The 12,913-nt window shown below is 39.9% G+C and overlaps 2 protein-coding genes across 4 annotated transcripts in view; one reads left to right on the forward strand and one right to left on the reverse strand.

Annotated features, from left to right (window-relative positions):
* tei (teiresias) overlaps window positions 1-12,913 on the reverse strand; it is a 198,015-nt gene that overhangs the window by 55,523 nt on the left and 129,579 nt on the right. The gene's annotated exons all lie outside the window — the stretch shown is intronic.
* Window positions 10,848-11,404, forward strand: LOC135427978 (uncharacterized). Its single transcript, XM_064681752.1, has 2 exons — window positions 10,848-11,144; window positions 11,207-11,404. Exons 1-2 carry the CDS (start codon window positions 10,915-10,917, stop codon window positions 11,301-11,303), a joined length of 327 nt encoding a protein of 108 aa, XP_064537822.1. The 5' UTR covers window positions 10,848-10,914; the 3' UTR covers window positions 11,304-11,404.

Genomic DNA, 12,913 nt, shown 5'->3' on the forward strand with positions numbered 1-12,913 from the left:
TCTGTCGCCAAGAACTTGAATTCTTTAACAATATGTACAAGAAAAAAAGATTTTTCTTCAAGTTTTTAGCAAAATTAATTTATTTTTTAAAATTTAAAAATCAAATTGAACGTCTTAAAAAAAATTTCAGCTTTCTCACATGTATTCGTAATAAAAAATGTAATAAATGAATAATTGAATATATATAATTTCTTGTTTGCTTCAAGATCGCTTCAAAAAACTTCAAGGCGTGATTACAGCTTTTTAATCTGACCCACAACCTTTTCAAGTCGCTTTAAGGTAAGCAAAGTGTGTTAACCAGAATATTGCTTAGTATGGTCCCTCTATAGGTTTTATTAGAAAGGATTACGTGACACTTTGCTACCATTTTGCGGAGTGCAAATGTGAGTTAACCCGTGCTGAAGGTTGTGTTTTGCTTGGTCAGAAACATTTTTTATTATTATGCATGTGAGAAGAGCTTTTTGTTGGCCACCTGCTTCCCGTTTGCCTCTTGTGGCACATTAGATGCGGCCATGGTCAGTCGCTTAATGTGCACGGCAATTACTGGATACTAACACCGCTCACTCACTCGCTTTCTCACTTTCTTTTTTTCACTCTCTCTCTCTCTTCTCTCTCTCTCTCTCTCTCTCTCTCTCTCTCTCTCTCTCTCTGTCCCTCTTTATCGTCGCATGTTGCTTCATTACACACAAACACAAACAAACGGAGCGTCGACAATGTCAGCGACATTTACACAATGTCAACTATAAAGTTGCCAAGGGATGCATAGCAGCAGGGATGTGGATTTTGATTGGGGTAAGATGAAGGGTGGGGAAGGTCGGAGTTCAGGTGCAACTGGGCCATATTTGGACATACGCGTTTACTGCAGCTCTGCTTTGCAATTGTGTCAAATTAATTGTCAACTGTTGTCGCTTGTCGTATATTGCTCTCACTTCCACTCGCTCCCTATCTCGCTCGCACATGCTTGTTAAAGCACGTGTGTATGTATGTAGATGGGTGCAGGTGTGTGTGTGTATTTTATGCTGTGCCTGTCGTCTGTTTGATAAATTGCATTTAATGGCTGACGCCAATTAAGAGCATTTTTGCTGCTTCTTCACATTTAGCTGTTGCCAGTTTCCAGTTACCAATTTTTGTTAACCCTCTCTTTCACTCATTTCTCTTCCTCTGCTTTTTTGTGGTCGCTTTCGGCAGTTGCTTTCAATTTGGTATCTGGGCAGCGTTTTTAAAGTGGAATGAAGTAGCTTGCAAGGCAACGGCCTAATAGAAATTGATAGCTTCACTTGCCAGCAACTATATGCCTTCATCTCTCTTTCTCTCTTTACTTTTATATTGCTTTCCCACTCTCTCTATCTGTCAATTGGCTGGCCACGTGCTTCGCTCATATTTTTCACTTCAGCACGCGCACATTATACAAAAACCATCACATTTTCTAGCCAAAGATGCTTGGGTCGCTCACTTTAGATAATAGGTAGATATGATGGTTCCATATCTCAAGGTTACTCGTGGCTTCCGCATTATTTATGTGGCCTGGTGATACCGTCAAAAAGGTCAACCGTTTTTATCAACATTTCAGAAGTTCGCAAACGTTTCAGAAGTTTTTTTAACTTTGTTTGTGGCGGAAATAAGCTCAAAATTTCTCCGAATAATATCAAAATAACTTATTAGAAAGTGTTTAATTCGTTTTGACTATCGCAGTTCTAATTAAAAGACTCGATTAATTCAATCGATAGCTTTTAGGCAATCGATGCAAGCACGGTTTTTCGATAACACCAAAAACGTTATCGGTGGATTTTCATTACTCTTTAGCTGTAATCAGCTAAAGTAAGTTCAAACTATATCTCGCAAATATTCTTCAGTTTTCATTCTCAAGTTTAGACTTTTCACAGTCCACTAAAAATATATTTTGATTTAAATTTGCAACAAAAAAGATTCTTTTGAAGCTAGGTAAGGGTCTTCTTGGTCCCCTATATTGCGCAACACAAGCTTCTGTACATTTTCTCTATTACACATTGATAGATTTATTTGTTTTATTAATTAATCCCGGACATATCTAAAATTCTAATTTCGAATTCATAAAGGTAAGGGTATTCGTGGTACTTTATGTTTCTCAGCACATCTCGGCTACAGAATTTTGGAAGTTTTTTATTTTTGCGGTATGGTTGGGGTCATTAGGCGTGGCAGCACTTAGCGGTTCTACGTGCTGTGCCCAGTGCCAGCCACAAATTAAGTAGACGCCATGTTGCGCTGACTCCTAAAAGTATGCTGCAGTTTTGCAGGCTGCACAAACAAATGCTGAGACAACAAGCCAACAGACGGACAAGACAGACAGGCAGGCAGGCAGGCAGGCAGACAGGACAGAGCGGGACGAAAATGGCCGCAGTGTCCTGCGTTTAGTTTTGTTTGTTGTCTGTTTGTACGGTTGCGTGTGTCTGCAACTTTTGCTCCGGCATGAATTAAGCGCCAAAAATGTGCGAGGCACGTAAATAACTCGAGACCAACGTTCGAGCAGCACGTGACCAAATTTCGATGGCAACTTTGTTGCTGCCGCTTTTCAAATTTTTTTTCCTCTGTTTTTGTTTTTTCAGTAGACTTTTAGACGCTTGCACTCGACTTTACTATGTTTTCATTTCGGGCGGCAGTGTCTTTTTAATTTCTGCACATTTAGCGGGCGATTGGGGTGCCAGTAAAAGGATGGCTCGCCGTGCCACTTGATATACAATTTTTTATACGATGTTTTATTTATTTGCATTCATTTTTTTGTTCCTTCTTGATGTTGTTTTGTTCCTTTTCACTTTGCCGCAGCGCCAAAATTAATGCAAATAAAACGAAGCGTAGGGCAATAAAAGTTGTTGTTGTTCCGATTTGTTGCTGCTGTTGTTATTGCAGTCTGCAGCGTAATTTATTTACTTTTGAGTTGACTTTGCAGCGCCGGACTCACCCTATACCACAAGAGGCAAGTGGGAGTATCCAAATGAAGCATATTATAGATAAAAGCAAATCTTGCAACTATCAGCTTCTCCGTTATTAAATTATTATTATTTATTATTAAACATTTCGACTTTAAATACAATTTGTATTTACTTTAAATTATTTGTTTTTCAAATACATTCACAGGGTATTTGCCAGTCCGCGGTGTGCAAAACTTTTACGTTTGCGCATCGCGGGAAAAGCGCAATTAAAATGATAATTTCACAGTGTCGTGCCACGCCCCAACAAGCCCTTTTCTACCGTTCCTCTACATAGTGCACTGCAGCGGCAGCAGCAGCGGGACCATTGCATTTCGCACGTACTGTGAATTATAACGGTGCCGCATAAAAGTATGCTATAATTTTGCGCTTAAATGATGCGTGCTCAGTGCCTGCGGCCAGCCGCCTCCTTGCACCCCTCGTCCATAGCTCGCTGGCCATTTGGTTGGAATAGTTTTTTTTCTTCTTTTACTGTACCGCATCGTCGCCTCTATTTGAGCAGCCATCTACTGGCCCTCCGCAGCTACCCCCGTTTTTAGCTCTTCAGCAAATTTTATTGCATTCCTAGCACTCGACCATTTTTTATGCGCTTTAATTAATTCACTTGGCCAAAAATAGGAACAAAAAAAAAAATAATGAAAACAAAAAACAAAGCAAATCTTATTAACTTTGGCTTCGCCTTTGCGTTCCGACTTATCTGAATGCACACAAATCCAATAAGACAGGCGCTTCAATAAAAATCAATAATCAATGTAGAAGGGCCACCCGGAATAAATGAAGAAATAGCCGTAATGCTTTGCTTATTACCTTCCAATTCATTAAACGTGCCGTCAGGCCGACAAAGTTCCAAGTCGGCCGCTCCCTTTGCTGCCCCTTCAGACCCAGGCCCGATCCCTGGGCAGCCCTTTTCACTTAGCGTTGATGGCGGCTTCGAGTTTTTAGGGCGTACGCGCGTGTGTGTATGTGTGTATGTGTATGTGTACATGAGTATATGGGTGTGTTGATTGTCTCTACGGCTCAGTCAGTATTTCCTTTTTTCGGGAGCGGTTCTTTTTATTTTGGCATTTCTTACAGCTGGACATTGACTCACTTCCTGGTTCAGTGGTTAAAATAAACATGGAGCACATGTATGTGAATACAAATACTTAAAGAGCACGTATGTGTATGTGAAGCATTCAAACATTTCGATGAGTTTCTTATTCCACTCAAAATGAGGACATTATGAAAAATTGAAGGATAAGTCGAATATATGCAAAAATTTATAAAATTTCTTACTTTCCAACAGATTTCACGATACGACGTGCAATTTTATTCCCGCAAAAACTAGCTGCTTCTTCCGCTGGAAGACTGAAAAGCGAAAGAAAGGCGATACCTAGTGCATTCAGGTAGACACCTAATGCCTTAATAAAACCATTTATTGCTAAATCTATGGAAATCTCCTATAACTTTTGCTCTATTATTTTTAAGTTGTAAGTCATCTTGTACCAATTTAGTCAATTTAATAATTGTACTTAATTGTTTACAATATAGTTATAAGTATGAAAATGCCTTGAGTGCATACTTTTGCTGGCAACTGTAGATTTTTTCTCAATCGTAGCTTTGTTCTATATATTTTTAAACAAACACTCAGAATTTCATCTTATTTCAATTTAATTCAATAAATCACACGACCAGCTCGTTGTCTCAACAAAATATCCAGACACTGGGTTACGCACATACACACACACACACACACACACGCACACACATATATATAAACACACAATGAGGATTTTGTTGCTTTGAACCACGTCCAGTCTGGGATACTCAATCATTTTTACACTCAGGCTGGCAGGCTGACTGGCCAGCCAACTCCCTTTCTTATCGGGCGTAAATAATCACAAACGTTGGCTAAATAATAAATACATATATGGGATGTACTTGGCCATATGAGTGTATGTATGTGTATATGTTCCATAGGCCTTGGCAGCCCCGCTCTATCGGCCCAATCAACTGGCATTAATAGCCCAGCGCAGAGAGGCACTTAGTCTGGGCGACTGGAGGCTGTTTTTTGGGGGCGGCATGAAAAATGATGCAACAGCCGCACGAGCAGCAGGCAGCAAGCGCGGTCGCGTTTCCAAGCAATACGAGAATAAATATTAAACAATCATTTATTTTCGCAACAGTTTCGTATTCGTTTTTGTTGTTTATGGTTTTCTCGCTCTCCCTTCCTCTCTCTCTCTCTCTCCCTCTCTCTCTCTCTCTGTCTTTCATATGTTTATTTGTCCGTTCACTTTACCACGGGGCGTATGCGCGTTGTGGCGTAAGGGGCGACAATTTATTTTGCTTAATGCCTCACTTGGCAGTCCGTGTGAGACATCTGAAACAATCGGACCATTTTTTTTTTATTTATTCTCAGCCAGTTTTTTTTTTATTTATTTTATTTAACATTTTCTTTCAGGGCTTCAAGACCTAATTGCTTTTGGCACAGACTTAAATAATGTTTAAGTTAATAAAAAGGAACTGAAGACTATAGCGAAAATACGATTAAAAACTATTTAATCTACAAAGATTTAAAGGTTCCAGGTAAATGCTAAATCTACAGGAGAAACAAAGAAAAGTTAGGCACAAATTGCCACAGTTTTCATAAATTTAAAAAAAATATATTATATAATATAAGCAAATTTAAAGCCTTGAAAATAATAAACGTCTCATGTAGATTCGTGGAATTCAAGTTAATAGAATATTTTTAAGAAGTTAAGTTAGGAATGCAATTGACTTAAACTAACAAATGTGTAAAGCCTGTATATGTTAATGTATGAAATAAATCAGAAATATAATTCAGCAAAAAAATCGATATCTGCGAAATATGATAAGCTACTTCAATATTTTTTTTGTAGTTGACAGTCTAGACAGTATCGATACTTTTAATTATTTCAGATTTTATGGATAGTGTGATTATATTTTTATCAAAATTTTTGTTGAATTTTTTCCCGTTTTCTGATCTCAAGTTCAACTAAAGTCTTTGCAATCCTTTAATCATAGAAATATAGATGAACTAGTTATTTTGGCATAGATTATCGTCACTATTTGTTATTTGAAGTATTTTCAACCCTTATGACTCAAAACAAGCATATATTGGCCGCCCCACGTCTTAAAGAACAATTTTAGCTTGGCATTTTTGCAGGTCTTCAATTCAATTTACCAAAAGTAATTTTGTCACTAGGCGTATTATTTCAATTAAGTTCAAATTCCGTCTCTCTTGTTAAATTAAGACTACTTTTTGTAAACTCTCTCTTTCTTGTAGCTTAAAACAATGTCTAAAATTTCCAGCACTTCGACCACATCCAACATTCCACCACAAACCGCCATAGATATGTGTGTTAAATATTATGCAAAAGTTACAAATTGCGAGTAAAAAGGCATTCGTAAAATTGCAGACGGGAAAACATTTTAATAAACTGTACGCATACATCAAATGCTAGGTAATACACGCACACACACACACACAGTCAGGGCAACACCTATACGCAGACGCATGCCGACACACACACTTGCGCACGTAATTGGCGGCAAAACAATTAGTAAAATTTTACAGAGCAGAGGGTGTGCGTGTGTGTGTGTGCTTGTGTATATGTGTGCGTGTTAAAAGCAGCTTAAAATATTTTTGCACAAAACAGCGCACAAAAGTATGCAGCAAAACCAAAAAGCATCTGCCGAGCTGACTAAGCTACAATTTCAGGATCAGGTGAGGGCTGACGAGGGGCCACGTTGCGGTGCAGAGCAGGCAACAGTTGTCAGCTGAACAGACTACGACTGTGGCAATCTCTCAAGGGGCAAAAGCCAAAGCGTTGCAACTGTTGACACACTTTGGCAGCAGTTGCAGTAGTGGCTGTTGTGGGCGTGGCAGCAAAAACATTTTACTCGTTGCTGGACCCGTAATAAATTACCGTAATTTCAAAAACACTTAGTGCATGTGGCTGAGCGATTGCTTCAGTATGTGTGTGTGTGCGTGGGTGTGTGAAACATTAGCATACGTGCGAATTTTTTTAAGCAGCTGCAAAACAGAGGCAAGCGACGTATGGCAAAAGCAAAGGAATGTCGCAATTTCCGTTTGAAGCGCAGCAGCTGTAGCAAGTCGCAAATGCCATGCAAATACACACACGCACACCCAAGCACACACACATACTCACACCTGCCTGTCAGGGCTGGCTCGATGATTGGCTGCATAAGCTGCAAAGACGCAGACCCACAGAATCGGAGCGAGCTGCCTTAATGGAAAAGCCATGCTGCATGTCACCAGCTGCCAGCTGCCACTTGTCAGCCGGCAATAGATGGGAGAGAACCTCTCCACAACTGTCGTATGTGGCCTACTTATGGGCGCCATAGCAGCGCGAATATTAAATAAGCACCCATCAATAAATATATCTAATCGAAAAGAGGGTAATCAAAATTTAAATGTAAAAATCGATTATCTCTATATATAAAACTGTTTGTCCTGACTGACTGACTGACTGACTGATTGGTGATCAACGCACAGCCCAAACCGTAAGAGCTAGGAAGCTGAAATTTTCACTGTAGTTACCTTATGTGATGTAGGTGCACGTTAAGACGGGGTTTCGGGAAATTCCACCCGCAAGTGTGGAAAAATCGAGAAAAACGTTTGTATGTATCTTTTTTGTTTACCATCCGATCGGCCTCAAATTTATTTTCAAAGGTCTTTGTTCAAATTCATTTGAGGGGTGTTTCGCACTTTTTGGAAAATGCATCCCTCCTTGGTGGAAATGGGGGTCAAAAATTTGGTGGGTGACGTTTCGCCCTCAAATTTATTTCCAAGTATCTATATGAAAATTCATTTGAGACGTGTTTTTCACTTTTCGCAGAATTCAAACTTCTTCGGGGGGAATGCGATTCAAAGATTTTTTGTGCGAAGTTTTAAGTTGTGTCCGATTTGCTTCAAACTTATTTTCAAAGCTCTACATAAGAACTTAATAAATACGTATTTCAGCGATTTGGGAAATTCCACCCGCAACAGTAGTAAATTGGCGGAAAACGGTTGTATGAATGTTTTTTGTTAACGATCCGATCGGCCTCAAACTTATTTTCAAAGATCTTTGTTCAAATTCATTTGAGGGGTGTTTCACACTTTTCGAAAAATACGTTCCTCCTTGGTGGAAATGGAGGTCAAAGATTTGGTGGGTGACGTTTCGGTCTCAAATTCGTTTCCAAAGATCTATAAGAAAAATCATTTGAGACGTGTTTCACACTTTTCGCAGAATCCAAACTTTTTCGGGTGGAATGCGACTCAAAGATTTATTGTGCGAAGTTTTAAGTTGTGTCCGATTTGCTTTAAGCTTATTTTCAAAGCTTATAACATACGTGCCACGGGCAAGGCCGGGTTATACCCACTAGTAATATATATATGAACGAAAGGCAAAACATGTATTTCTTCAGTTGTTAGAATATTTATTTATTTTGGTTTTTAATACATGCTTAAAATGTAAAAGTAGATTGTGCAAATATACAAACTACTTATTATTAAACCTGAGCTTTATTCAACCAAAATAACTTAGCTGCGATGTTTTCACATAAAAAATCTTCCATGTCTATCTACTTTATATAGCTGAATGGCTTTAAGCTGTCACGTAGAATGACCCCAACATTCCTAATCGAAGCATCGAAGCCAAATTTTTAATCGCAGATTCACAAGCGCGGATACTTTTATAGATGATGAATACATAGATCCACCGTCCGCTGTCTAGGCCAAAGAAAGTGTAAGCTACAAACGAATCGTACTTTAAAAACTGTTTCGAGTTCAATTCAGTTGCTATTTGCAGTGGCGCTTTGAGTGGACAGCAAATCAGAGTGTGACATCGAAACGTCTTCAATTCGAAATGACAAGGACAATGGACAGCGCTGACATAGAGTGGGATACGGGCAGCAGGAGCATCAGAAGCAGCAGGAGCATGCGGCGGGGCACTGGACAAAGAAATAGCGAACGGATATGAACTGCAAGTGCGCTGACTGGCAATGGGAATGTCAACGACTGGACGACGACGGCGATGGCGACTACATCATCGTCATGCCGACGTTTGTTGTTGTCACAGTTGATGAGCTTGTTTTCAAGTGTCCACACATAGCAGCAGTAGAAGCAGCAGCAACAGCGGCAACAACAACAAGCAGCAGCAACAGCGGCAACAACAACAAGCAGCAGCCACCGGGCACAGTTGAAGGTGGGCTGCACACTCGACGCTTTTGCTAACCTTTTTAAGTTGTTCAAACAAGTTGGCAACTTCATTCGTTTCTTGAAATTCTTGCCGCGTCCACTTACTGTCTTGTTGGGGGCGCGGCGGCAGCTCGCAATCATGTTTGCACAATTTTTGATGCCCCCGATGTGCATGTGCAACAGTTGCAAGCACTTCAAGTGCGCCCTGCTGAAGCACTGCAGTTGCCAACGTGCAAAAGAGCCACCCGCAAATATCAAGCATACGCCATGTGCAACGCTCAAACTTCATTCAATTTGATGTCAACAACTTTGGCCCAAAGCAGCTGCCGACTTGAGGCATGTCTTTGAGCTGGTTCCAGCATAGCTGAAATGATGCGAAAAACTTGATTAAATTTAGCTATTATGAATACTCCTTTGAAAAGTATCCGTTCTGTTTATACATCCTTTTTCAGTTCCAAGAGCTGTGTTGATATATTTACTTATTGTCAGCTCAATTATCGAAAGGGCTTTTCTATTAAGTTGTAAGATTTGATTATTTTCTGATTTACTATTTACTCATTTCTGTTAATATCAGGTTGCCTTTTTCCCTAATTCTTAGAACATTGTGCAGCTTGCTCTAACAGCATTTAATAATGTTTCGCCCGATTCTTTCCACGAACTCATTTTCTTTAACTAACCCGAGAATGGCCGTTGCCCAAAACTGTCTTGTGTTTCCTGTTCGGCCCGAAAATGAAAATGAAACAATTTGCCAGCCAAAAGTAATATAGATATCGCCTTCAAGGGGCTGCTGGCGTGTGATCTTCTGTGTGCGTCTGTGGGTATATGCCCTGTGTGTACGTGTGTGTGTGTATATGCCCCTCATTGACGCTTTATTCTGATGTGCGCTGGTATGTTGTTGTCGTTTACTCCATGCGACAGCTTTTTTCGCTCTCCTTGGGCTTATTTGTTTAGCCCGGCATTTTATTTTTACTGTTTATAAGCTGACAAAATTGTTTTGCTGCCTCGTCGACGCTGTCGTCGTTAAATGATTTTCTTGTTGCTTTATGTTAACGGTCACACTGCGGCTACGTAATAAAATGGCCGCAACAAATGATTGGCCGGGCTTGGTAGCGAATTTGTATGCGCCTGCCAGCCGCATGTGTTGCGCATACGCCATGTGAGCTGCCCACTTAACTGAGATTGTTTTCGCTTTTTTTTTGGGCTATTTCAAACCCAAATCAAAGCAGGCACACACTCACACACACACACACACACACACATTATGGAGGAAAAAACATTCGCTTTTGGCTTTGCATAGATAAGCACTGGGAGCGTTTTTCAATTTCATGCACTTGACTGCGGCCGCTGGGCACTCGTCAAAAAAGCAAATCCCCGTTTGCTGCCCACCAAATCCTGTCCAATGGACATTTCCTCATCGCTGCTCACATTGCGTAAGCAAATGCAAATCTCCTAGAGCGTTCCGGCCTGATGAAATCGGACGTTATGTATGTGCATTTTTCGGCATTCGCTTCGCGCTTCGTTGATTTGTAAAAATACTTCAAAAAAAAGAAACGAAATAAATGAAATAAGGAATTTTCTTCGTTTTTTTTCAGTGTACGAATCTGTGTCAACTGCTTTGCCTGGGAGGCAGGGCCCTTGGCCAGGCCTGTCATTTTACTTTAGTTTTAGTTTTTCTTCTACATAAATTTCGGTAAAAAAAAAATAAATAAAAAATATTTACTCAAAAAAAAAGAAAGCCAAGAAAAAATGGCTAACTCTGGCACGCCCAGGGCAGCTTCAACTGATGCAAACGGCTTGGAGCTGCAGCAGCTGATTTCACGCAGCTACAAATCGATGAACAAACTGGTTCACTTCTACAATGGCCAGCTGCACGAGGAGCTGAGCACTCTGATGAGCTCCCTGCAGCAGGAGCAGCCACCAGGCCGCAGCATCAGCGAACACAGCTCGCAGCTAACGGAGGCGCTCGACTTAAAGTGGTAAGCCAAGCCATTCGACATTCGATAGTCGACAACTAAATGTATCGACTGACCGTCCACAGTTTAGCAGGGTTTAATAAACTCAGCCACTACCTGATGATGCGGCCCAGTTGCAGCAGCCTCGATCTGCACGGCAGTGCTGAATTCAGGCAACTCTAGGCAACGCGAAAATTTTTCATAGAACTTCTTCCGGCTCACAGTAAATCCCAATAAATGGCATTAAAGCGCCTTGCAATACACTACGAATTTGAGCACACTAACTGACACTTCTTGTTATTTATTTTATAAGCGAGTTTTCCTCATGAGTAAATCATTTTATTATGGAATTTATTTAGTTTATGCGAATTATATACTTCTGTTCTATGAATTTGCGCAATGCACTTGTGTTTTTCTATATAAAAAAATAGTTTTTGACAGAAGTCTTTTTAGTGATTTATATCAATATTTGTTTAAGAGTTGGAAATAATACAGTACGAATTAAAAGACAATAAATAACAATCAACCAAGTTTTTCTTATCTCTATATATAAAACTGTTTGTCCTGACTGACTGACTGACTGACTGACTGACTGACTGACTGATTGGTGATCAACGCACAGCCCAAACCATAAGAGCTAGGAAGCTGAAATTTTCACTGTAGCTACCTTATGTGATGTAGGTGCACGTTAAGACGGGGTTTCGGGAAATTCCACTCGCAAGTGTGGAAAAATCGCGAAAAACGTTTGTATGTAACTTTTTTGTTTACCATCCGATCGGCCCCAAACTTATTTTCAAAGATCTTTGTTCAAATTCATTTGGGGGGTGTTTCGCACTTTTCGGAAAACCCATTCCTCCTTGGTGGAAATGGAGGTCAAAGATTTGGTGGGTGGCGTCTCGCGCTCAAATTCATTTCCTATATTTCCGATCTATATGAAAAATGATTTGAGACGTGTTTCTCACTTTTCGCAGAATTCAAACTTCTTCGGGGGGAATGCGATTTAAAGATTTTTTGGGCGGCGTTTTAAGTTGTGTCCGATTTGCTTCAAACTTATTTTTAAAGCTCTTCATAAGAAATTAATAAGTACGTATTTCAGCGATTTGGAAAATTCCACCCGCAACAGTGGTAAATTGGCGGAAAAAGGTTGTATGAAAGTTTTTTATTTACCATCCGATCGGCCCCAAACTCATATTTAAAGATCTATGCTTAAATTCATTAAAGGGGTGTTTCACACTTTTTGAAAAATCCATTCCTCCTTGGTGGAAATGGAGGTCAAAGATTTGGTGGGTGACGTTTCGCACTCAAATTCATTTCCAGAGATCTATTAGAAAAATCATTTGAGACGTGTTTCACACTTTTCGCAGAATTCAAACTTCTTCGTGGGGAATGCGATTTAAAGATTTTTTGTGCGAAGTTTTAAGTTGTGTCCGAATTGCTTCAAACTTATTTTCAAAGCTCTCAATAAGAACTTAATGAATACGTATTTCGACTATTTGGAAAATTCCACCCGCAACAGTGGTAAATTGGCGGAAAACGGTTGTATGAAAGTTTTTTTGTTTACCATCCGATCGGCCCCAAACTAATTTTCAAAGATCTATATTCAAATTCATTTGAGGGGTGTTTCACACTTTTCGAAAAATCCATCCCTCCTTAGTGCAAATGGGGGTCGAAGATTTGGTGGATAACGTCTTGTGTTCAAATTTATTTCCAAAGATCTATAACAAAATCATTAGAGACGTGTTTCACATTTCTCGCAAAATCTAAACTCCTTCGGTGGAAAATGCATTTCATAG

This window comes from Drosophila montana, unplaced genomic scaffold (genome assembly GCF_035044405.1).
Source record: "Drosophila montana isolate Dmon_TW-CO22-7 unplaced genomic scaffold, ASM3504440v1 contig_2438_1, whole genome shotgun sequence".
Classification (NCBI taxonomy): Eukaryota; Metazoa; Arthropoda; class Insecta; order Diptera; family Drosophilidae; genus Drosophila; species Drosophila montana.